This window comes from Gymnodraco acuticeps, unplaced genomic scaffold (genome assembly GCF_902827175.1).
Source record: "Gymnodraco acuticeps unplaced genomic scaffold, fGymAcu1.1, whole genome shotgun sequence".
NCBI lineage: Eukaryota > Metazoa > Chordata > Actinopteri > Perciformes > Bathydraconidae > Gymnodraco > Gymnodraco acuticeps.
The window spans coordinates 711,301-737,927 of NW_022991063.1; the positions used below are offsets into that span (position 1 = coordinate 711,301).

Genomic DNA, 26,627 nt, shown 5'->3' on the forward strand with positions numbered 1-26,627 from the left:
TGATAATAAACATTAGCATAAAGCATATTTGTCCACTCATATGTTGATAACAGTATTAAAAACTTGAAAAATATTCCTCTAAGGTACATTTAGAACAGATAAAAATGTGCGATTAATTTGCGATTAATCGCGATTAAATATTTTAATCGACTGACAGCCCTAATATATATTATATATATATATACAAAATATTAAATAAGGGCACAACAATAAATATATAGAAATAGGAGTCTGGGAGACAAAAAACGGTTGAATACATGACAAGGAATGAATATTGAACAGTGCAAATAATTCAAATATCTAGAGGTATAGTGCAATAAGTGTCCATAGCAGCTTAGTGTCCTCTCCATGATTCCTATTGGTCCACGAACCACAGCTTGAGAAACATGTGGCCTAGACAGTAGTTACTGATGTCTCTGGTCCTTTTTAGATTCTCGTCTTTGGGATTCGTATCGCGGTGAGCTGGAATGTTTGGAGCGCGTCCCTTCCCTGTCACCGTGTCTGTCTAACCAGGCGCGAGGCTCAGCGCGCAGCACCGTCTCAGACTGGAGGACTGTGGAATCCTGGGGGGCTACGCTGTTTCCTTCGGACTCCAAATGTAAAGTTAAACCTGGAGGTTCAGCTATGAAGGAAGAGCAAAGCTGTGAGGAGACGCAGGCGACTCGGGAGGTCAAGGATCTGTTCGAAAAACCTGCTCAAGAAGAGGAGGATGCCCCGGAGAAGCACGACGAGATGAAATACGTCGATGTGGAGTTAGCTGATGTTAACACAGGCGAGGCAAAACTGGAGAAAGACTGCTGCTTTGGTGAAGGAAACCAAATGTCCGTCCTTATTAACAGCGGTGTCGCCGAGGATCTGCGCGCAACGGAACCAAAACTGTCGATCAAAATCAATATTGCGACTAACAAGACAGAGGATTCCGAAGTTGGGAAATGTACACAAGATGTCAAGGAGGGTCCTTCTGAACCGTCCTCGTTATTGGATCCCCCCTGTAATAACGCAAAGTCAGGGAATCAACCCAAATCAGGAGACAAAGGCGAGCGCGTAATTACGCAATTGTCCAAAACAGAAGAGAACCCAATCACGCCCAGAGGTGAGGGGTTACCCTGCAGTGACACTGATCAGTGGAGGAGTGAGGATGATTATGAGGAGGATGATGATGTTAGTTTGGTGCTTTCATACGCCTGTGTCCCGTGCGTCACGGAGGATGAGTCCCATTACATTACCACGCACGAGATCCAGCTCTCCGAGCTTTCCGACCACGAGGAGGACTACGACCTCGGGGTGGCCTCCTCCGGCTGCTGGGACATTGAGGATGACTACCAGGTGTACTCTTTTGTCAATTATGCTTCTTTTGAGGGCGATGAAGAGGAGGGGGGCCGGGGCTCGCGCGGCCCCGCAGCAGGAGTCAGCACTATGCTTGAAAGTGATCTGTGCGACGCGGCCAAGTTCCCCAGCTCAGATGAGAGTGTGTCAAAGCCCCAGCAGCAGCAGTGCAGTGGCAACAGTGCGGGACAGATCCACCTGTCAATCAGAACCACTCGAGCTATAAATGACCCTAGCAACATCCAAGAACAGGGAAACATCCTTTATCATGCCAGCCGCTCCGGGGACACGAGTCGGTATGTGTTTAGGGGAGTTGACGGGAAGTCGGAGACGTTATGTGACAGGGCAAAGTGTTTCATAGCCGCGCCCGGACGCTTGCACTTTGGCCGCAGATTGAGGGGGAAAGAGGTCACCGAGGTTTCCAGCGGTGCGTCCAGCGCTGTCAGCGAGCTGGACGACGCTGACAAGGAGGTGCGCAACCTGACAGCCAAATCCTTCAAGAGCCTGGCATATCCTTATCTTGACGCCATTAATTTCAGCACAACAAGTGAATCATCATCAGAACATGGGAAAGGGATAAACAGGTGGTCCACTTTTGTCGACCTGAAATATGGCAATATGAATATGTCAAAGGGACAGGATAAAAGTGTGCTTTCCCATCAAAACTCATCGGCCTCATTTGAATTAGCCAAAAATATAGACAATAGAGGTTATAAGGGCATTGCACTTGCAAGCATCAAACCGCCCACCAGCAAGATGTTCACTCTGAATGGCAACCCCCACAGCGCATCGTCATCTACAAAGCAAATAGAGCTGATGGGGGAATTCAGTAAGGGCCACGGCGGACTGATAACACTCACAGAGACTCTGAATTTTCGGTGCAATGTGAATTCGGGAATGTCTGAGGGAGAAATGCACACTAACTTTGCACAAAATGCGGCAGGATCACGTTCCACAGATGAAGTTACCAACAGTTTGCCAAGCGGCAAGGGGAGAGGGGCCAGCAAGTCACCCTGCAAAACCATGGAAGACACACACAAGAAAGCCATATTCGCCTCGAGTCTGATCAAAAATGTGATTTCTAAGAAGATGCAGTTTGAACAGGAGCGCAAGATGGAAAGAGGGGAGATCCGCGAGGCGCAGGAGCATGCAGCGGGCTTTGCGCACCAGGAGAGCGACAGCTTCAGGGGGAAGGGAGGCAGGGAGCTGCACACACAGAGCTCCAGGTTCTCCGAGAGCAGCTCGGACTACACCATAATGTGTCTGGATGAATTAGGAGACATTGTGGACAGCGGCTCATGTGATACCAAAAGCGACTCAAGACGCCGGGACGCGACCGCATCCGCTCCAGAAACTAATTTGGACCCGGTAAATGAAGCTGGAATCGATACTAAAAAAGGCGCATTGGAAGTGCCCAAAAGTACGCTGCTTCGAAGCCAAAATAGCGCATTCAGATGCTGGAAGGACGAGGAGCTAGAGTTTCAAAAGGATCATAAAAACGATCAAACTCTGGAGAAGTCGCCGTCAGTTTACGAGAAAGAGGGCGAGGGGGATCAGTACTCGGCTGGCAGCGGGAAACTGACTAAAATGTCACATTTGTTTGTGCCAAGTATCCAACTGCTGTCCAGTGACGGAGAAGAAGGACAGCAGCTGCGGAGCAGGAGTTATTCCCCATATGGAGATGAAGGAGTGATCCAAGAACACTCTGATAACAAGTTATACATCGCTGATTCCAGGAATGTGGGCAAATCTAAATCTCCGGAAATAAAAATTAAGTTAAGGAGCTTCAGAGAAAATACAACGGAGCATTTCGGCGTCTCCAAGCTGCGCGCCCCTAATATAGGCTGTAACGCAGCCAACCTCGGCAGAACAGATGACTTCAAATGCCACGAGCTGGCTGCGGCTTTAAAGGGTGAGTCGTCGGATAAAGTCCCGCATTTCATGGTTAGAGACATTAGAGATAATAAATCAAAGTTGCAAACGCCCATACACCAAGTGAGAGACGTGCGTAAATTGGTTAAAAGTTCGTATCACTTTGTTTCTTTGGATAACAACGAAAATAAATCAAACTTTCTATCCGCTGACACCCATTCAGAGCAACATAAGCAAATGTCCAATCGAAATCCTAATTCGATGTCCCCTATAGTTATCAAATGCCAGTCTGTGAACACAAATAATAACGGAAAATATTCGGAAAATACGGATTTATTTAAACGGGAGCAGTTTGACACAGACAGGTCGTCTCCTGAGGGTGCGAAACATGCTCCTCTGCAGATGGCAGCAGGGAGAGCATACATGGGCAACCTGAGTCATTCCTCAGAAGGAGATATTGCATTGAGAAGTGAAAGCAGAACTCCTTCAAAGAAGCAAGAACAAATTGCAGATATCATAGATAAGAAACCTGAATCAAAAATACGAAATCAGGGGCCTTTGGAAAAACTCCAGGCTGCTGTGAAAACCATGGAACAGCTCTATACGTATGACAAAAATGAATGGAAAAGGAAGAATGAGTCCCATGTCCTGGCAGACAGACATGTGCTTTCGATGATTGCCAGTGGAGACCATGGGGGACCTGAGGAGGATGCTGGGGGGTCCAACATGGACAAGACAGTCAGAAGAGACTCCTTTCCCAACAATGACAAGCCGCCTCCAGTGATATCTGGCCCTGACAGCCTGCTGAGGTCCATGCAAGGTAACAGCACAGCCGCAAACATGTTCAGCCTCAACTCCAGCCTTAAGGCAGCCGCGTTGGCAAAGCAAAACTCCATACCTTTCAGCCACAAAAGCTTTGTCCCAAAATCTCCCAAGCTTCCTGTTTCCTTAAAAATCTGCCCTATGTATCTACGTGGAAGTGAAGAAGCTCAATCAAAGGAGGAGAGGCCCGCACGGGAGTTCCTGAACGCCTCAGTTGACAACGAGAACTACCTTACCATTCCGGTCAAGACTCACGCCAGCATTAACAAACAAGCATCGTCTGCTGATAAACCTTCAGTGTACACGTATGCCCCCCAGAAACAACCGACCCCTCCTTCAGGACCTTTGGGATCATTTGTGGAAAACCACAACCAGAACGCACAGCGCTCCAGCATGGTGATGGACACACGCTCACCAGAGGTTTCCCCTGCAACCATCTACCACTCTCTACCAATGGGCATGTCCATCAGTCAGCCTCAGGTGTACTGCTTTTCTCCAGCCATCACCCCAGCTCCTATCATGGACCCCTTCCAAGCCACCCAGAGGAAGATGCTGCTAGATCCCACCACTGGAAACTACTACCTGGTGGACACTCCTGTGCAGCCGGCCACTAAGCGCCTCTTTGACCCTGAAACAGGCCAGTATGTGGACGTGCCCATGCCTCAAGCTCCTATGACCCCGGTGCCAATGCCCATGTCACCTTTGGCGCTCAGTCCAGGAGCTTACGGACACCACTACATGATCTACCCCGGCCTAATGTCCTCACCGTCCCTCATCCCGGCCCGGACCCTGGTGCAGTCCCACATGTCGGTGCACTCGGAGCCGGATAGCGGAGACAAAGCCTTGTCCCAGCAGCCTGAGGGTCTGTACATGGAGAGCCCCTTCTACATGGCCACAGGAAAGTTCCCCCACGCGTCCTACGGGCCTCCACAGCAGGCCGCCGCCCACAGGCAGCCGCAGGGCTTCTCCAGCGCCATGCAGCCGCTCATCAGCATCAGCTCCCAGCAGGGGCCCCGCATCATCGCCCCCCCCCTCGTTCGATGGGACCACCATGAGCTTTGTGGTGGAGCACAGATGAGCAGCAGCTTACCTTCACAGGTGAGTAGTTTTGTCAGGCTTTTGTATGTACGTACAGCGTTTGGTTTGAGTATGTATAAGAAACCAGGAAGGTGTATTGTGTCATGGTTACAGATATAATTGGATAGGCGTGTGGTGTAGTGGGTTGTGCGATGGTGTTCGGGTCAGGGAGCACAGGTTCAAACCCCACTGCAGTCAGCATGTCCCTGAGACACTTCACCCCAAAGTGCTCCTGTGGGGATTGCCCTCAGTATTGAGTATGTAAGTCCCTTTGGATAAAAGCGTCTAACAAGTAACATGTCATGTAACATGATTTGTTTTTGTAGTTTATAAAAACACATTTTGCCCCTTTTGAAAACATTTCATGCATTAAAGGCACATATAACCTTATCTTAAAGTATAATACATATAAAAACAATGCACAAATGTCTAATAACGAATACGATAGTGCCACTGTTTCTTTTAACTGTAATATTGAGGTTGATATGAATTTGGGAAAATGTATCAAGAACATTCTGATTCTGATCATCCATACCAGCTTTCCTTTCAAGCTTTCCTCAACGTTTTTAAATGTGTCTTGACAGAGAACATTGGAAAGTATAAATGAGAAGTGCTGATTGAAATGAAAACAGTGTGCAGTAAAATAAAAGGAAGCGGGATGAAATGTGTCATAATAGCAAGTTCAGTCCAGAAAATGTGTATTTCACAATTGCGTTGTTATATAGTTTGTTTATGTCTTAATTTGATCATTTATTTAATGTCCTTATCATTTATCTTGAACACTTTGCGTCTCCATAGAGGCCCTATCTACCTCCAAAAGCATTTAAGTACACACAGGATTGGTGGCACACTCCATGTGATCATTTAAAGTCTACCCTAAAGACAACTTAATCAATCTGTTTATGAATGTTCTAGTATCCCTTCAAATGGATAAGTGATGAACTATAGAATGAATCGTGCATGCAGAGGAATAGAAACCATGCTCTTGTAAAGTTTGCAACTGAGCACCTCAGCAGACGCTGGCACTCAAGCTGTGCATTCTGATAGCACACAGAGATACAGATGATTCTCTTGATATTAGATTCCTCAGGGGCTAGGTGTTTGAATGTGTATGCTGGATATACTGCAGTGTGTTCAGGAGTAAAAGATCTGCTATGGCAGCAGGGTGTTATGTGCATACACAGTGCTTCAGCTGCTGCTGGATGTCAACAGGCTGCCTGGCGGGTCAGACTCGCATTGGGGTCAGCCGGCTTTTTATAGGACCAGGAGACAGAGAGAGTAAGAGCCAGGTTCACATGGCCTGCCATCAGCAATTACATAAACACAACAGGCAGCAGAGCAGCAGAGCATTTGGAGTTCCCCTTCTCATGTGAGAGCCACATACTGGAGGGCTCACTTATGTTTATAAAGAAACAGATAGCCTGTAGTCTGATAGTCTAGACTCTAGAGCCTGGAGACGTGCTATTAAGTGGAAGGCTGTAGAACTCCTACAGATTGGATGCAAACTGAGCATGACAAGTCACTGCTCATGTACCACAGGCCTGGTGCCTTCCAGTGTAGCAATGAATTGCACATTCTTCAGAAAAAGATATCCAAATACAATCAGCTGTTGTCAGTGGGATCCTTGTTGGGCTCTGTGGACAAACAGAGGTCTGTTTAGGGTGTGAGGAGGTTCAAAACACAATTAGGCCAAGCTGGTTTTTGTTGTTAATGACACAGAAATAAAGATATTTGAAATGTTAAAACCATTTGCATATGAAATACCTTAGAATATCTGCCTTATGGCAGACTGACATAAAGGGCGGGTTTATCTCAAATATATAGAAGTTAATGTATGTAAAGATTCATGGTGCAGCATTTAGTCTTCAATGGCAGCATGTGAAAGTGCACATGGAGACATTTGTTTTGACATTTGTCAAAACAGAGCATTGTGTAACACAAGCAAATACAGAACTGAGCGTCTAACATTTTCAACCTATATTGGAATTTGTGTCATCATCAAAACACGGTAAATAATTAGCTGCAATTCATGCGACACTATTTCAGTTTTGTGCAAACCACTGTCCATATACATCTTCACACGTTCATCAAGACAACATGGCCAGTTATGCTATCGGCTAAGGCTGCTAAGAGCACTTTCATTGATTTAAGGCTAGGTTTCTTAGATCTGACCTGAAAATGAGGACTGCAGTAATAGGTATTCAAAGAATGCAAACCACCATACCGTAACTTGTTGTTTGATAGGCTGGATTTACTGTCTCATCATAAGACAACTTCCAATGAACCTCAATTCATAAAGACAGGAATAAGGACACTGGTGATTGTGGACTACAGCCAACTGGAACTGTTGCTGTCAAATAGTTCAGGTCAGCTCTCTCCGACAGACTGTCTTTAAGTTCAGAGAATATTTTCTCTTGTCCTGTTTGAATAGAAAATGATAATGGTTATGAAAGTATCACAGTATTATGTTTAGTTTGCCTGACCTACATGACTTTAGGAATACAGAGTACTGTGGTTGGAGTCCAAAAGCTGTAGCACATCTACTGTACAATGGAAAGAGTTCCAGCTCAAACTTTTCCAGTCTGTAACACTTCTAATCAAATTGTTCTTTGGGGTATGATATGTGTGAATGTTGGCATGCTGGTTAAATGCGCTTGAAGTGGTCAAAAGACTAGAAAGGTGGTATGTAAATGCAAGTACATACCAAGTCTAAGAATAGCAGCAGAATTGAGAGGAAAGTGTCGATTATATTGCTATATTTCTTCAATCACTGAAAAAATGTGTACCTTCAAGCAGAAAACAGCTATCATCAGCAGGAGGTCATACCGAGTTATGTCCAAAAAACGAAATGTCCAAAAGAATCTGATTTTTAGCAGTATTGTAAACAACGTTAGGACATGTGCTCTCAAACAACATGTTCTAAAATAACAAAATGGGTTCCAAGCATTTTGATATCTCAGATTGCAAAAAGTAATAATGACTTTTTCTCAATCATTTTGTCCTTAATAAACTTCCGTACAGCTTTAATCAATTTGTTTCTGTTTATGTGTTCATTTGAACTTAGTGTGTTTTTTCTTTCTTCCCAACAGGGCCGGGTCTGATTGGACGCTGGACTGTAATGTCATTTGTCCTTTTGTCATTTATTTCAATCTACAACACAATCTCTTTTCTCTTATTTGTTGGGTTTTATGCAGTGTCAGGACTTTGTCACAATGAGTCACAAAATACTATTAATATAATGTGTCTGTTGAACTGGGTCGACTTCCTGGTGGTCTCTCTTTGTGTGTCTCTTGGTAAGTTATGGTCTAATGACAACATGGATACAGGTTGTGTGATGTTGAGGGTTTTTTAATGAAGTCATTTATGATTCATAACACAAATCCTTTAATTGGAATGTCAAGTTTATGGTTTTTGTCTTCCAAGCATTTTGTGCATGTAAATGGTCTGCAAAGGCTGACATCCTCGTGTTCCCTTGCAGAGGGAGTTTCTCTTTAGATGTATAAATATCAGAGCAGCAACAGGTTGCTCGCAGGCAGTGAAAGAGGGACCTCAGGATGACTCTACTGTTTGATCTGCAGACGGATGTTCTTTTAGTTCTTTTTAAACAATTCAGACTGTTGATCTGCTGGCCAGTTCATCCTTTCATTTTGAAACCTTTTGTTACTTTACTGACTTTATGCTAAGACACACGTTATTTTATAATAACTGCAATAAACATGATGTAGTTGTTATAAAATAATTTAACTCTTGTTTTTTTTTCTTACAAGTGTTCATGTTTATTGGTATTATATTGAAATGGATAACACAACGATTATAAAAGTTGTGTTGGCATATTAGTTATTTAGTAATAGGAAGTTTACAAATGGCTAATGCTTAACTGTTATCACTGTTTTGGATTGAAATGAAGTTGATCACATTGTTGTGATTGTGTTAGGAATACGTGTTTCATTAAGATTGAAAAAAAGTCTAAATGAAAGACAGCCCATTATACAAAATCATTCTGATTTATGCTCAGTTTTTAGCTTTCAATGTGATATAAGTCTTCCAAAACTATTTATATTTCTGAAAGCTCCACAAATCATGTATTCTCCTTTAATGTGCACTTTCCCATTCTCTAAATTGTAATAGTTTGTCAATGAACTCTCTGGCCTCTGCCAATAAATATGCCACTGTCACTGTTTCGAGGATGTTGCAGCATTTTGCAAATCATATTGTAGCAGTTGTTGAATGTGCATGGAGAGTAGCTCTTATTTTCCTAATGTGCAACAGAGGAAAAGTACATTTAGTTGTATAGGGAAATTAAATTCTTTATATGTGTAAATAATCATTTTCACAGGTCTAAAGAAAGGCCTGCTGTTCTGATTCAAAGCCTTGCACAAGGACCCTGGAACAGGGTGGGGGTTTGAAGCTTCCTGCTGCTGGATGGTTCATATTTTGAAGGTTAAAGAAAGTCGATGTTTGTGACCTCTGAAATGAGGATAACTTTTTTTTGGAATCAATAGTGAAGGTTTGATTCAATGTAGAGAAGAAACAGAACAATCTTGTCCCAAAGTGAATGTGATGCTCTAAGTATAGCCTAGTTTAGGTTTGTCATTTTGATGTGTTTTGTGAACAGTGTCGTTTCAAAATGATGTCAAGAATACCGCATGACATGTTTCATCAGATGCTGTTTTGTAAAATGCTGTGTGAAACTGTAATAAACACAAACCCTTTTGCACAACGGACTGTTGTGTTGTTCAAGGATTGTTGTTCATACATGACCCAAAGTACGAACCACAGGCATGTAGTCGAAGTAAAGTTGATTTGACTTGTTTGGATTCTTGAAGCAAGACCAACATTGTTTTGCAAAGAATCACAGAAAAACAAAATGGAGGTAGAGTAAGAATTGTCTGTTTTGTCTCCCTGTCCTTGCATTTCTGGAGTGGGTCGCATTTGGGCACTAGACAGAAAAATATTTAAAATACTCTGAATAAACTTTAAATAATCTGTAAAAATAAAAAGGTTTATTTCTAAAAATAACTAAAAATGTACAACATTAACTTTTTTTAAATTAAAGTGTCTGTATTTGACCAATATCATATATAAGCACACCACAAAAGATACAAATACAGTCCCATACCAAAACACTTAAAAACTCAAGAGATGCAAAACCAAATATGACAAAATGTCAAATACCAAAATCAATCAATGAATTAAATGACGACTCATTGCTCAACGTGTAGTGAGTGTAAATGAGTGTGTTGTTGTGAGAAGTCTGTACGTCCTTTTACACTCTGAAAATAGTCCAGTTCAACTTCAGATTAGTGCAGTTCAAAAGGATATGGGTATGTATGAATGGAGAGTTCACTTCAGTTCAGTGTTGTGTGTGAGTGCAGGTGTATGTATAGGATTGTTGGGGGGGGTGATCTGGAAAGACGCAGAGAAGAACCTAGCTTAAGGTCCAAGTCGGGTAGGTAAAATCACAGAGCAGGACAAGTAGGTCAAAAGAAGATTTGTTGAATATGAATTGTATTACAGCTTTCAATAATCAGCAATTCCTGGGATCAGTGACATTCCAAAAAACACCATGGTAGACGAAAACAAATCCCCAAAAATGAAGGTAGGTTAATACACTGGAATGACTTCCACTTCTTTCCTCTTCCAGCCTTTTTCCACAGCTCTCTCTTCTCCTACTGTATGTCGATTTGTCAGCAGTTGAATGTGATCTCCTCCCTTCACACTCACAGGTGTGGATCATTAGAGTTCCTCCAGCTCTCATGTGTGCCACTCCCCTATAATATTCTTGTGTTTCCCCCCCTTTCTGCTACAGCATTTAACACAAGCATCCATACACAACAGTAGGTAAGTTATCTGGTGTGAATACTCACTATTGTCCACTGTGAAGGCAGAACGCTGAGTGTTACGCGGCCCCTGACATATTAAAGTATATTTATTCATGGGACAATTCACTTATTAGCTGGAACTGGAACAAAGACTTTCTGGAGGCAGACAGTCTTTCAGAGATAGACGTTGAGTTGGACAAGTCTCAAAATGTCATTTGGTGATATAAAGTGCAAAGTGAACCATTCAGGCGTCAAGGTTGTCTCTTGAGAATCATTTGTTTTTGTCCACAGTTGACCAAGTTATAACTGAGACGGGATTACATCTCTGGTGTCCATTTTCTAGGAGTCCCATTCAACGCTGACTATTTACTGGCTTAGCACTGATGAAGTTGGAATGTGTGCTAAAGTGCTAGAGGCGCTCCTGCTGTCTGTGGGCACATATAGAAAGTGGATTATGAGGGGATGACTGACACATGCTCATGTTACAGAGCCCTGACTGTAAACACACAGAGGCACTGTGTTCGCAACACATTCCATATCATCATAAGCAATAACAAAAACATGAGCGTCTGGTTATTCTTCAGTGCCTTCTTTGTTAAAAATCTCAACAGATCAGCTTCATATTTATCAAATGGCCTTTGAGTGAGTAAAGATTGTTTTTGCCAACTGACATTATATCTTGGCAGGTACAATCTTGGTGACCCTCCCTCACCCAAGTGTAGTGCCATAGGTTATAAGAGTTGTGTAATAAACTGTGCATTAAGGGGTCATATAATATTAAAAGTTCAGCTGTAATGCACAATTTCTAACAAAATAAATCATTATTATTATTAAAGTTATTGTTATTATATTATTTAAATGTCTTTTATATAAGTGGTTTAGTGTTAAAATTGTTTATATCAAACACATTTTAATTGGAAACAAATATAATAAATGAATACATTATTACATAATACATGAATAAGTGTAGTTTCAGTCTGCGGCTCCTCTCCCAGCAGGTGGCGGTAGATCGCCTGTTAAACCTGAAAGAGAAGAAGACAGGCTGCATGTGGAAATGTGTTAGTCAGATGAAGTCGTTGTTTATCTTCTTAGGGTTTGTCTGGCTGTCGATAGTTATATATCATAACAGGGTGGTGACGTTCTTTTAAAAGCTTTCGTTCCAAGTGAAGTTATACAAATAAGCATACGGTTAAATGCTGACAGTTAGCTTTCAGCACAGCAAGCTAACATCAACAGCTAGTTCACACAGCAGCATTAGCCACCAGCAGGCTAACATCAACAGCTAGTTCACACAGCAGCATTAGCCACCAGCAGGCTAACAGCAACAGCTAGTTCACACAGCAGCATTAGCCACCAGCAGGCTAACAGCAACAGCTAGTTCACACAGCAGCATTAGCCACCAGCAGGCTAACAGCAACAGCTAGTTCACACAGCAGCATTAGCCACCAGCAAGCTAACATCAACAGCTAGTTCACACAGCAGCATTAGCCACCAGCAGGCTAACAGCAACAGCTAGCTGAACCAGCAGCATTAGCCTCAGCAGTTAGTCAGTTCTGCTCTCACACATGGCTGCTGAGAGCGTGAAAAGTGAAGCCTTACCCCAGCAGGAGAACGATAATGGAGACAGCAAAAGCAGTCAGAAGACAGTGGGCAGTAACGGAGAAGCAGAAAACCAAAGTGTGTCCAAAAGGCAGAGAAAGAAGCAGCAGAAGCAGCAGAAATGGGAGGAGGAGAGGGAGCTCAGAAAGTGAGTTAATTGTAACTCTTTAAAATGTTCTCTATTAATGCAACTAATTCAACTATAGAGGTGCGACAGCTTTATCAATGGATAACATATGCTGCTTGTCCCTTTTAAGTATTAAAGTGTTATTTCCAAGGTTGACACAGTGCTCCCTTGCATGCAATACTCCATTCAAACTGTTGTCAGTGAATGGTTGTACTACTTGCAATGGTGATTTAAAAAATAAATAAAAATGAGTGCACTTGAAATCTGCTTTTATATTATATGATCACTTGTGCTGACTATTTTGTAAACCCTTTCACTCTCTGCATATAAAAGAGATGCATGTCCTGTGTGTGTCATATTCCTGCTGCAGTAATACATTCAAGGATAAGTCTAGTGATGTTCACATAGTGTCAAAGAATTCCAGAGAATGATCAAAGTCCACCATCATTGATCCTACTAACAGGGAGGATATACTCCTGTAATACTTTCTGCAGCACCAAATATTTGACTACAGTTCAAGAGTATATCGCAGGCTGTCGTATTCATATTTGTCCTTCCCTTTCTTCTGCAGGCAGAAACGTAAGGACAAGAAGCAGCAGCGGCGACTAGAGAGGCACAGTCACCAGGAGGAGGAGGGAGGGGAGGTGCAGAGCTCCAGGAAACGTCTCCGCAGAGACGTGACGCCCAGCGCTCTGAGGCTGCTGTTGGACTGCAGCTTCGACAGCCTCATGCTCAGCAAGGTAAACAGGCCGGATGCTGTGGAGGAATGTCCAACATGACATCCTGAGGTAACTGACGGTGATGGTGTTGTGTGTGCAGGATGTGGGGAAGCTCCACAAACAGATCCAGCGGTGCTACGCTGAGAACAGACGAGCCTTGCATCCAGTGCAGGTGAGTGAACACTGACTCTTACACAATAAACAGTTTAAATAAGAGATATTACATTTCATTGAGCCAGAGTTGGAAGATGTACTCTGATTATTAACTATAAAAGTAGCAATACTACAGTGTAAAAATACATAGTTACAAGTAAAAGTACTGCATTAAAATGTGTACTTACATTTAAAAGTATTAGCGTCAAAATATACTTTAAGTTCCAAAAGTATGAGTTATGCAGAAAGACAGATATTTTTAAATGTATTTTATTAAAACTATTGGTGCATTAATTTGTTCATCACTTCAGTGTTGTACTCGGTAAAGGAGGGGTTTATTTGAGTTTCTTTATACACTACTGGGTAGCTTAACCTATAATAATTAGGGCTGTCAGTCGATTAAAATAGTTCATCGCGATTAATCGCACATTTTTTATCTGTTCTAAATGTACCTTAGAGGAATATTTTTCAAGTTTTTAATACTGTTATCAACATATGAGTGGACAAATATGCTTTATGCTAATGTTTATTATCATTTGAACAATGACAAATATTCTCATGAATATTAAACACAACAACCTCTGAACATTACAAATATTCTGTGTGTGTGTGTGTGTGTGTGTGTGTGTGTGTGTGTGTGTGTGTGTGTGTGTGTGGTGTGTGTGTGGTGTGTGTGTGTGTGTGTGTGTGTGTGTGTGTGTGTGTGTGTGTGTGTGTGTGTGTGTGTGTGTGTGTGTGTGTGTGTGTGTGTGGTGTGTGTGTGTGTGTGTGTGTGTGTGTGTGTGTGTGTGTGTGTGTGTGTGTGTGTGTGTGTGTGTGTGTGTGTGTGTGTGTGTGTGTGTGTGTGTGTGTGTGTGTGTGTGTGTGTGTGTGTGTGTGTGTGTGAGATGGATCGTTGGAGCAAGGCATATGCTCGAACGGGAGCTGCCTGGACGCTGTGCAATCATGTTGCGCACTATCCGTGCTGAGTGTGCTGACTTTTCGTACAATGTCCCACTGTCTGGCTTCCTGCATAAAGTCAAGTGCTCGGCGCAGTTGTGGCGAAATGTCGCTCCTCTGTTTTCATTTAAACAGCTCCATATCTGTTAGCGCAGCTAGCTAGCACCAGATGCTAACAACAACAATGCACGTAAAGTCTCTCTCTCGCTCGCTCGCTCGGGCCACACATACACACACCCTCCCGGTCCTCCCAACAGCCAGTCGGTGCCTGCCGGTGAGCGTGGAAGTGTGGTCTGCCACAAGCGGGCGACAGGAGCGGGGCTGTCAGCATCAGCTTGTAGATGGTATTTTAAACTCGATGCGCTCTGAAAGTACGGGGCGGCCGAGGACAAAAAATACACATGCGTTAATCGCGTTAAAATAAATAGTGGCGTTAATTTTTTTTTGCGTTATTAACGCGTTAACTTGACAGCCCTAATAATAATACAAGATAATGTATGTGTTGATTTATATTTTGTATTAATAATCTAAATCTGCAAAGTAAATAGTAACTTCATCTGTGAAATAAATGTAGTGGAGCAAAAGTACAAAGTAATATAATGAGAAAATACTCGAGAAGTACATTTTTTTTGTACTTTTATCCAATGGGACCTACAATAAGGGATAATTTCATGTCTAATTTTTTTTTAACCCACTCTCACCTCTACAGCTTTATCTGACCAGCCTGGGAGGACAGCTGAAACAGATCATGGATGAAAAGGACAAAGGATGGGTGAACTGGAAGGTAAGCTTGATCCTGAGAGGAACCGTTGACAGGTTACACAGAGTTTGAGTTGTCACAACCAAGCAGTCTATTTAACACACTGTGAGCAAAGTCAGTCTCTTCCAACTAGGTTTTCAAACTATTAGTCTTTAGACCCAACCAATGCTGACTCTAGGGACGTAACTTGAGGAAATTCATCAGAACACACACACACACACACGCGCACACACACACACACACACACACACACACACACACACACACACACACACACACACACACACACACACACTGTGTCTCTAATACCTCATTCACACTAACGCAACTCCGGTTCAAGCTCCGTGCTAGAGCTTTTCAGGTTCAGAACTGGTTCTTCGGTTTAGCTCCGGCTCTTTTCACACCGCCCAGAGTCCGACTGGTGCTGCGTCATCGTTTGCGTCATGACGTAACCGTTTGCGTGCCTGCTTCATAAAGCCAACCCGCGCGGAAACCCCTCACAGCTCACACCAACAACAACAACAATGGCCGATTGTGTTAAAGCGCTACTCGTTTTGGTTTTGCTCTGTCGAAACGAAATGGAAGAAATGGGACGACTTTACTACCAACTTTAGAGTCGTTACATGCTACATTCAAAACTGCTTTACAATCGTCATCATCAACTTCAACGACGATTTCGATTCCCCCTGCCCCCGCCTCGACGTAAGCGTGACGTATGCGGTGCTTTTGCTCTAGCCGGACAATTTTTTGGTGCTAGAAACGAACCGGATTCCGGAGCTAAGAGGCTGCTCCGCTGTGGTGTGAACAGGAAAACCCGGTGCTTTTCAAGCTCCAGCTCCGAACCGGCCCTGAAACACCGTTGGTGTGAATGAGGTATAAGATAGCTGAGAAATGGGTGTCAAAACTAATCACCAAACATTTAGACAAAGGTTTCGCTCCACTCCACCTAATGCAGCAAACAGTACCCTCTAATACCTGTATACAGACTTGGATGTATACTAACCAGTTCACTCTCCCTTTTTAAATAATATATTTTGCACAAAAATGTAAAATAATCAGATGACCAGTCTTGTGAGAAAAGTTGTATTTTAACATGCATTATTTCCCAAATCAATCCAAAAATAAATGAAGGGCTGCACCTTATGCATCGCTTTGGTCAAATATGTACCAGAGCCCAAAGATCAGATATCAAGGATCTTAGCATTTCAAAAATAAAACAGAATGTCTAATGTGTTAATTACAAATGGAGTTGCTATAATATATTCATGCTAGGACTCACAAAAAACATACGTAAGCAGTTTTTTTTAAATCACAAAGATTCATCAATAGAATAGAAAATAATCAGTGATGTAAAACTCCTAGTTCTCATATTATGATTGCACATGCTACACACACAGACTTTGGACCCGCGATATTGGCAAATAACTAGCAATTTGATTTATTTGCATAAATATTGTTAGGATATCATTTTGACTTGTTTTTAATATCATTGTACATATTGTCTCATGTGATTTTGCATAATCTGTGTACAGTGGGGCAAACAAGTATTTAGTCAGCCACCAATTGTGCAAGTTCTCCCACTTAAAAAGATGAGAGAGGCCTGTAATTTTCATCCTAGGTACACTTCAACTATGAGAGACAGAATGGGGGGAAAGAATCCAGGAAATCACATTGTAGGATTTTTAATGAATTAATTGGTAAATTCCTCGGTAAAATAAGTATTTGGTCACCTACAAACAAACAAGATTTCTGGCTCTCACATGCGGCTTTCACACCAGCGCTTTTCCCTTTCTAGCTCCGAGCTAGAGCTTTTCTGGTTCAGCTCCGGTTTCCCTTTTCTGCTCCCGCTCTGTTCACACCGCCCAGCACCCGACTGGTGCTGCTGCGTCATGACGTCACCGTTTACATCGCTGATTTGCTCCCCAACGGCATTACGGCGCTCACAACAACGGGGAACTGCGTCGGGTCGATGATCGTGTTGCTTTTAATCACACGAAGCCAGAATAAATTAAATAACGACTTCTCCAACCTTATACTTTGCTCCAGAGTGCCGTGGTTCATTGTTTATTAATGTGTTTCTGCAGCATTTACCGACCGCTGCAGTGTTGGCTGCTCTTCTACGGGAGTTTATTCTCCTCCGTTAGCTCCCGGTTAGCTCACACTGCAGCGGCCGCTCTAAAGTATTCACTGTCCGACTCACACAAGCAGCTGATACATATCCCCAGTTCCCCTTAGCCTAAGTGAATGTGTGTCAGTCTGAATTGACGCTGTTTGGCATCACAACGCTGTTATGAAAGTTTCTCTGGTATAAAATGGGTGATGTTAGCATAGCAACCGAAGCTAAACTGACTACTTGCTATTGCTATCCTATTGTGGCATAAACCGTTTTCTACAGGCACATTTTACCGGCGTATTTTTATTATGATTCTACTTGTGATAGTCGGACACGACAACCTGTGCAGCCCATGTATTGATTTTATCCGATAGCTGCTATAAAACTAAACGTCTGCCTCTCTCCACAATGATCAATAACAGTGAACGGATGGTCAAAGTAAGGTACAAATAAACAGAATCACACGAAGCCTGGTTAGTGTTGCCTGACTTTATAAAGTGTGTTTATAAGCACTACTGCTTGTAGGCAGGCATGACAGTCGACCCATGTTCAGGGGAGGAGGGTTTAGTTTCCTGCACGCCTCGACGTAAGAGAGACGTAAGCGACGCCACCTCTTAGCTCCGAACCTCTTGCCTCTAGACCCAGAGACGTGCACACATAGACTCTAGGTAGTGCTTGAGCACCTGCCCGTTTTGCCCTCTGGACAGCAATGTGCCCTTTTTGAAAGTTCGTTTTTTACAGTTTAAAAAAAAAAAAAATTACAGTGTACTGTATGTGGCTCATGGTAACATCGATCAATTCTGGATGAAAAGCTTCTAATATATACAACAATGCCCCAAATGCGCGTTGTAATTTTGTCAGACATCCCCACGCGTGCCCCGCGGCACTCCCGTACGTGCCCTGGCTGCAGCCCCTCCCTTCCCTGCTCTCAACGTGAACGCGCAGTGCGCAGAGCTGACAGTCAGTCACTCAGTCAGACAGGCCACGGCGGGTGTGTGGTGCAGCAGCACGCAGCAACACGATTAAAAGTGCCCTAGTGACGACCAAGTAGGCAGGGGCGGATCTAGACAAATATTCATGGGGTGGCAGGAGATTTTGAGGGGTGGCATCCCCTGACAGAAGTATATGCTGATTGAAATCGCAATCATATCAATCAATTAGGGATGTAACGGTACACGTACCCGTACTGAAATTATTCGGTACGGTCCCTTCGGTTCGGTACACGTGTGTACCGAACGAATATAGCGTTAAACGTAAAAAATTGAGAACAACTTTCTGGAAGTAATCTCAGGTATATATCATAGAGCGACCAAGTCATTTCATTGGACGAGTGGCATACTATGAGAGCTGGTCACAGGGATGCGTTCAAATGTAGTCAGTAATTTGAGGAACTGTCGAAATGGCGAACGCAGATAAAGTTGAGCTGAAAATCCTCCAGCATCATTGAAGTCTCCGGTTTGGGAACATTTTGGTTTCGCAGTTACGTACAAGGATGACAGACAAAGACAGGTGGACCGAACCAAAGCTGTTTGTCGGCATTGTTCAACTAACATTGGTTACGCGGCTGGCAATATATCAAACTTGCACACTCATTTGAAAAGGCATCACCCGAACATGAATATCACCGGTACCAAAAGAAAAAAGACTGAAGTGCAAACCCAACTCCCACTAGCATGTAAGCCTCCACCACTCGCAAAGAGTTCAGACTGAGCCAAAAGCTATTACAAACGCCAAGTATCCTTATGTTGCCATGTTAGCAAAGCGCTACCTGGCTGTGTCTGCTAACTCTGTCCCAAGAGAGGGTGTTCTCCACAGCAGGAGACATTGTTAGTGCCAGCAGATCTGCCCTTTCAGCAAGCAATGTGGACAAGTTCATTTATCTTTAAAAAAAACATGAAAATACAATGACAAGCAAGTCCTAATGTCAAGCTGGCTGCTTAGGTACTAGTACAGTTCAAATACAGATTATTTCAGTTCATCGAAATGCTGCACCTTAATATTTATTTTACTATATTTTGTATTTATTTGAATACATTAGTCAGTTTAATAATAATTTTTTTTAAAAAAGTAATGTTTTGTGATAATTTTTTCTGCTGTACCGAAAACGTACCGAACCGAACCGTGACCTAAAAACGAGGTACGTACCGAACCGAAATGTTTGTGAACCGTTACACCCCTACAATCAATGTTAACTTGGAAAGCCACAATATTAATATTTTAACTCAATCACATAGGTGATATTATTGTGGCACATCAGTAAAGCCTTATATATAAGGTGGCAGATGTAATTTAATGAATTTTAACTGAACTATAACTGAATGAGTTTGTCTCACTCTTAGACCAGCAGGAGTACCAAATATATACAGACTGCTGCAATAAGTACATTAATTAACTCTCTCATCGATGTTTGTCTGAATGAATATGATAATATTAACAATCATATTATTCCTATCAGCTGTCAATCACTGTTAATAAATAATAATAATAATAGATTTAATTTGTTAGCGTTTTTACAGGTGCTCAAAGACGCTTTACAGATATAGTGAAGAACTGTTATGATTCACATATTCATTTATTATTGAATAAACTATATTTTTTGGAGGAGTTCATGATGAATGTTCATCAAGATGCTTGCTCACCCTCCTTCAAATTTGAAAAACAAGTAATTATATCATTATTGATAAACAGTTACAACCTTGACTTTACATCAGAAAGAACAAACATTAAAGAAGTGACTAACTGCATCAGTTAGGGTTAAAAAACGTGTATTCAGCTAAAACATATACATCGCTGCAGTTATTATCCAATGGAAGGTCCTTACCTACTGGCCTAGTTAAATCAAAGTGGTTACTTTCTGTTGGCTGGGCAGTGTAGTTTTACACACCGTCTTATTTTACTTTCTCAGGAATTAAAACTGTTTTTTGGGGGCAGACCCCCTCAAAGAAAAAAATATATTCACGCATACAAGGTCATCATCTTAACAGTTTGTTATTCTCATCGAGTCATCCGTGAGCAGAGCATCAAGTTGACATGCCTATTACAGCTGAATGCGGCTATTACTATTTTGTTCAGCAAAACGCCTCACAAATTTATTAAGATCAACAGCTGTAGTGCGTTTTGATTCAATGCTGAGTACAGCCAAACTTGACATTCTCTTCTCTCATTGTAGACCGCAAATACCTCATTCCTTCAGTGCTTGGGTCCGAAAGGCTTCTCGTTTTGCGCCGTCCCCCCGTTCAAGTGAATTCGCCACCAATCATATTTCCACTCTCGCGCCAGGACCGGGGGAGGGGTTACATGACGTGCATCTTGTGCTGCATTCACTTGCACTCGGACATTAGAGACTTTCTCTCATAAATGTCCGATGAGCCACAACTTTTCTTTCAAAACAAAGCTGCCAACTGGGGTGGCAGCTGGGGTGGCAAGGCTATTGTTTAGGGTGGCAGTTGCCACCCCATGCCACCCCGGTAGATCCGCCCCTGCAAGTAGGTAACCACCAGGTAACAAATACAACGAGTGTATTGTTTAATCCCCTAAATCAGATGCCAAACTAAACTATACAGGGTTCGTACCGTACGGTCATTGAAAACCTGGAAAAGTCATGGAAATTCAAAATGCAAATTCCAGGCCCTGGAAAAGTTATGGAAAACAATATTTTTCCCAAAGTTTTGGAAAAATCATGGAAATGTAACAAGTTGCGTCAAATATAATTTACATTTGATCTAATCGCCGAAATAATCTGCGGTCGCGAGCTGTTATGTGCCATCATGACGCGCATGGTGTTATTTTTTAATATATGAAGCGCGAGCTGTGTGCTCGAGTCTTCTTGCCTGTCGGGCCGGCTGAACTCTGCTGCTCCGGGATGAGGGTCAGCTACATTAGCTACGGTGCGTTCGTTAACTGTGCGGAGTCACTGTGGCACAGACTGAGCCGCTGGTGAACAGCTGTTAGAACGGGCTCTTCAGGTGTTCAGAGCAGAGCGGCAGAGCGTGATGTGAACTGAAACGTTTTTCTGTCGCAATATCATTGTCACTATCTGCTAACGTTAGCTTTAGCCTTCGTTTTCTAATAGTTTTTTTCATAGGCTATAAACAGAGGTGGTATAAGTATAGAGATTGTACTAGAGTAAAAGTAGAAGTACTCAGATCTTGTACTTTAGTAGAAGTACTCAGATCTTGTACTTAATAAAAGTAGAAGTACTCAGATCTTGTACTTGAGTAAAAGTAGAAGTACTCAGATCTTGTACTTGAGTAAAAGTAGAAGTACTCAGATCTTGTACTTGAGTAAAAGTAGAAGTACTCAGATATTGTACTTTAGTAGAAGTACTCAGATCTTGTACTTAATAAAAGTAGAAGTACTCAGATCTTGTACTTGAGTAAAAGTAGAAGTACTCAGATCTTGTACTTGAGTAAAAGTAGAAGTACTCAGATATTGTACTTGAGTAAAAGTAGAAGTACTCAGATCTTGTACTTTAGTAGAAGTACTCAGATCTTGTACTTAATAAAAGTAGAAGTACTCAGATCTTGTTCTTGAGTAAAAGTAGAAGTACCAGAGTGTAGGAATACTCTGTTACAGTAAAAGTCCTGCATTCAAAATGTTCCTCAAGTGAAAGTAGAAAAGTATTATAAAAATACTAAGAGGCATGAAAATACATTTCCAAAATGCTCAACAGTGCTGCCAAAATTATAAACTGACTGCTACACAATTAAAATAAATGCTTTTATATATTTCTATTAGATGTAACTCTTTGGCGTTTCTGTTATTATTACCTGCTGCTTTAGTTGTTCTGACTGCTAAAATCCTGTTATTCCTCATTTTAAAGCCGATATTCCGTGGGGTCGGGGGGCTCGGATCCTTGTCACCTTTTTCATACCTGATGAGTTTGCATCCCTGACTACAGTTGCTTCAGCGAGTAGAAGCTAGTAAGCCTACTATTTGATTTGTGTTAGATAGGCATCTGCATCAGACAGCATATGGTTATTGAAATAAATATATATGCAATTACGACATACACGATGTGCCTTTAATAAATCTCACACTACTAAGTCAGCCGGCGGTTCCACCAGGGGCGTCAATCCCGGGGGGGGGGGGGGGGGGTTTCATCCCCCCCTAGCTTCAGATTGGACCCCCCTAAGTCATTTAGAATAATAAAAAAATTGATAATAAATCAGTAAAATCAAGCAAAAATAAGAATTAAATAACATAACCCTAACCCTAACCCTAACCCTAAAACCGAAATAAAGTAACCAAAAACCAAAAAGAAACTTAACAAAATCCGCCATTATCCGGCAAGTTTTTGCGCACAATTTCGGAGCGACCGCCACAACGACTCAGAAGGTGTCCCTTTTTTTTCTCTTGAGCACCTGCCCCTATAAATGTCTGTGCACGCCACTGTCTAGACCGACAATTTTTTGGAGCTGGAAGTGAACCGGATTCCGGAGCTAAGAGCCGGCGCCGCTGCGGTGTGAACAGGAAAAACCGGCGCTTTTCAGGCTCCAGCTCCGAGCCGGAGCTGAAAAAGCGCTGGTGTGAAAGGGGCAACAGACCTGTAACTTCTTCTTTAAGAGCCTCCTCTGTCCTCCACTTGTTAACTGTATTAATGGCACCTGTTTGAACTCGTTATCAGTATAAAAGACACCTGTCCACAACCTCAAACAGTCACACTCCAAACTCCACTATGGCCAAGACCAAAGAGCTGTCAAAGGACACCAGAAACAAAATTGTAGACCTGCACCAGACTGGGAAGACTGAATCTGCAATAGGTAAGCAGCTTAGTGTGAAGAAATCAACTGTGGGAGCAATTATTAGAAAATGGAAGACATACAAGACCACTGATAATCTCCCTCGATCTGGGGCTCCACGCAAGATCTCACCCCGTGGGGTCAAAATGATCACAAGAACGGTGAGCAAAAATCCCAGAACCACACGGGGGGACCTAGTCAATGACCTGCAGAGAGCTGGGACCAAAGTAACAATGGCTACCATCAGTAACACACTACGCCGCCAGGGACTCAAATCCTGCAGTGCCAGACGTGTCCCCCTGCTTAAGCCAGTACATGTCCAGGCCCGTCTGAAGTTTACTAGAGAGCATTTAGATGATCCAGAAGAGGATTGGGAGAATGTCATATGGTCAGATGAAACCAAAATAGAACTTTTTGGTAAAAACTCAACTAGACGTGTTTGGAGGAGAAAGAATGCTAAGTTGCATCCAAAGAACACCATACCTACTGTGAAACATGGGGGTGGAAACATCATGCTTTGGGGCTGTTTTTCTGCAAAGGGACCAGGACCACTGATCCGTGTAAAGGAAAGAATGAATGGGGCCATGTATCGTGAGATTTTGAGTGACAACCTCCTTCCATCAGCAAGGGCATTGAAGATGAAACGTGGCTGGGTCTTTCAGCATGACAATGATCCCAAACACACCGCCCGGGCAACGAAGGAGTGGCTTCGTAAGAAGCATTTCAAGGTCCTGGAGTGGCCTAGCCAGTCTCCATATGTCAACCCCATAGAAAATCTTTGGAAGGAGTTGAAAGTCCGTGTTGCCCAGCGACAGCCCCAAAACATCACTGCTCTAGAGGAGATCTGCATGGAGGAATGGGCCAGAATACCAGCAACAGTGTGTGAACCTTGTGAAGACTTACAGAAAACGTTTGACCTCTGTCATTGCCAACAAAGGGTATATAACAAAGTATTGAGATGATTTTCCACCATAATTTGCAAATAAATTCTTTAAAAATCAGACAATGTGATTTTCTAGATTTGTTTTTCTTCTCATTTTGTCTCTCATAGTTGAGGTATACCTAGGATGAAAATTACAGGCCTCTCATCTTTTTAAGTGGGAGAACTTGGACAATTGGTGGCTGACTAAATACTTTTTTCCCCACTGTATATGTGCAGGAAATTACCATTAAATCAGAGCACTACAAGGACGTTGTGGCGAAGGAGGAGCTGGTGTACCTGACGTCAGATTCTCCTAACATCCTGGAAGAGATGGACCCTACAAAGGCTTATGTGATAGGAGGGCTGGTGGACCACAACCACCATAAGGTCTGTCTGAGTTCACTGCTCCAATACCCCACTGGTTATGTTCCTGCTTTCTGATGATGGGAGCTGTCTGCTGTTTGCAGGGGATCACCTTTGAGAAGGCCAAGGAGCTGGGGATCGATCACGCTCAGCTTCCTCTCAGCAGCTTTGTGAAGATGAACAGTCGGAAGGTTCTGGCAGTCAACCATGGTAAGGACTACTATGAGACCAATATATGAGTCTGGTATCAGTAGGTTGAAGCCGCTTCACAAGGGACCAGTTTTAGTTAGTTGCAATATTATCCATCAATAATTGTCTGTGGCCGGGCACTGTAGGTTTTTAAATCTGGATTTCTTAACTGTTGTGTCCGTTTGGTACTGCCAACAATCTTTGCTAGCTCACTAGTTCACTAACAGCGCACATTGTCATTTCCAGTGAGGGCACAGGAGCCGTGTGCAGTTAAAGACAACACTACACTACACCGTCCCAAACTGAAGTGAATATATCTGATCTTTCCTTGTTGTTCAGCCAAAATAAAATGTAATGTAGTACACCGTCAAAATCCACGCATTGCCTAAGTATTCACAGTGCACGTCACGACATGCGGTGTAGCGAGGGAAGTGTGAGATTCAGACACAGCACACATGGTGACAGTGGTGCACATGGACCAATGATCAGATCAATCAAAAGACATGATGATTTTTAAGCCACGCCCAAAAATGTTTTGCAAAAGTATAGAATATGGATCAGGCAGTGTGTTTACACCATAGGTTTACACAAATGTTAGCTGCAGTTGTTAGCATACTAACTACAGCTGTGATGTAGCATCACTTCCAAGGACACGAGAAAGGTAACATTAGCTTACTACATTATTTTCTCATGTAAAAGTGAAGCTTTCGATTTATAATTGTCGATATAGAATGCAAAATTAGATGTAAACAGTCGACAGTAAACTGCTAAAAACAGTCATAACAGTCTTACCCTGCGAATAACAGAAGCCAAAAATGAATTATAAGATGGCTCTTATGCTAGATTTCATGTTGTTTTTTGACTTGAGCTTCAGTCTGTTTTACATCATTACACCTTGCAAAGTTATCCACAAATGCATATTTACAACCCCTGTACATCTGGCCTTTCAAAGTCAGCTTTCAGGGAGCTAATGCTAATTACTTAGCTAGCTACTGCTGATTAAATCTGCCAGTGACATTAGTCATTTCAATTGACTTCACTGACTGTCGGCTCGTAATAAGCCGCTACTTCTGAAGTCAAGGTCACATTGTTTTAGAAACCTGCAGCGCAGTGAAAGAGATCAATAGACCACTCTATGGTTCTTCTTTGTGATGAGGTTAGCTAATTCCTGCTTTTCCTCTCCTGCTGTCACTGCATATATTTGGTTTTATAGTGTGATTTTGTCCTCGTCCAGTGTGTGAGATCATCCTGGCGTACCTGGAGAAGGGCAGCTGGAAGGAGGCCTTCTTCACCGTGCTGCCCCAGAGGAAGGGAGCGGTGGCTGTGGACAAGGACGGAGCAGATCATCAGGAGAAAGAAGCAGAAGATTCAGACTCTGACTCGGAAACACAACAGCACACTGAGAAGGCTCAAACATAGTTCTAATGGACAACTGATGATATGAGAAAACGTCTGGATATATTGATGCTGTTCACAAAGCATCTGTTTGTTTGACATTTCCAAAAGTTTTTTTTTAAAGCTTAATTTATTGAAAGTTTTACTTTGTTTTACTTGCCTCCTGTAATGGGTCATAACTTAGTTGAAAAGCCAATTGAAATGTTTGTTTTGCTGCATTTATTGGCAGAATTTACAGAGATGACTTAGCCTACTTTAATTTTGTATTGGTCTTTTCCCTTTCTTTGATCAAAGTTCAAGCTGTTGTTGAAAATGTATTCAGTTAAAACTATTTTTTAAAGCAGGATAAAGTCAACACAAAAATGATTGTTGTCACCAGGAATTCTTGGAGTATTATAGACACTATATAAAAAGGAAGGCGTTTGGTACATTTTATGAACAAGTTAAGGTAATACAGCATTTTGTAGATGGATATAATGCAGGATATCACACAAAAGGAACACTTTTACATTATTGCTTACTAGACAAGTAAAAAAGGACATTCAAATGATGGAATGGCTTATTGAAATGGGTAGAAGTTAAGCTGCAGTTACAGAGAATCATTATGAATGATCACAGAGGACAGCCTTTACTGAAGGAGAGGTTTTATTTAGATAAACCATTACATATTTAGGAGTGAAAGGTGGAG

At 42.4% G+C, this 26,627-nt stretch overlaps 2 protein-coding genes across 3 annotated transcripts; both read left to right on the forward strand.

Moving 5' to 3' along the window:
* The first annotated feature begins 624 nt into the window (after positions 1-624).
* cunh4orf54 (chromosome unknown C4orf54 homolog) lies at positions 625-5,098 on the forward strand. Its single transcript, XM_034236631.1, is given in 2 exon segments — positions 625-5,046; positions 5,048-5,098. Coding segments are annotated over 2 exon segments (4,473 nt in total).
* A 6,815-nt stretch (positions 5,099-11,913) lies between these two features.
* trmt10a (tRNA methyltransferase 10A) lies at positions 11,914-26,305 on the forward strand. Of its 2 annotated transcripts, XM_034236621.1 has the most exons (8): positions 11,914-12,666; positions 13,217-13,385; positions 13,465-13,536; positions 15,166-15,240; positions 24,230-24,379; positions 24,460-24,565; positions 24,791-24,851; positions 25,779-25,997. In XM_034236621.1, exons 1-8 carry the CDS (start codon positions 12,485-12,487, stop codon positions 25,783-25,785), a joined length of 822 nt encoding a protein of 273 aa, XP_034092512.1. In that variant the 5' UTR covers positions 11,914-12,484; the 3' UTR covers positions 25,786-25,997. The 2 variants fall into 2 exon arrangements, with proteins under 2 accessions (XP_034092512.1, XP_034092511.1); XM_034236620.1 differs by lacking the exon at positions 24,791-24,851 and having other exon boundaries at positions 11,917-12,666; positions 25,779-26,305.
* Positions 26,306-26,627: the final 322 nt, after the last annotated feature.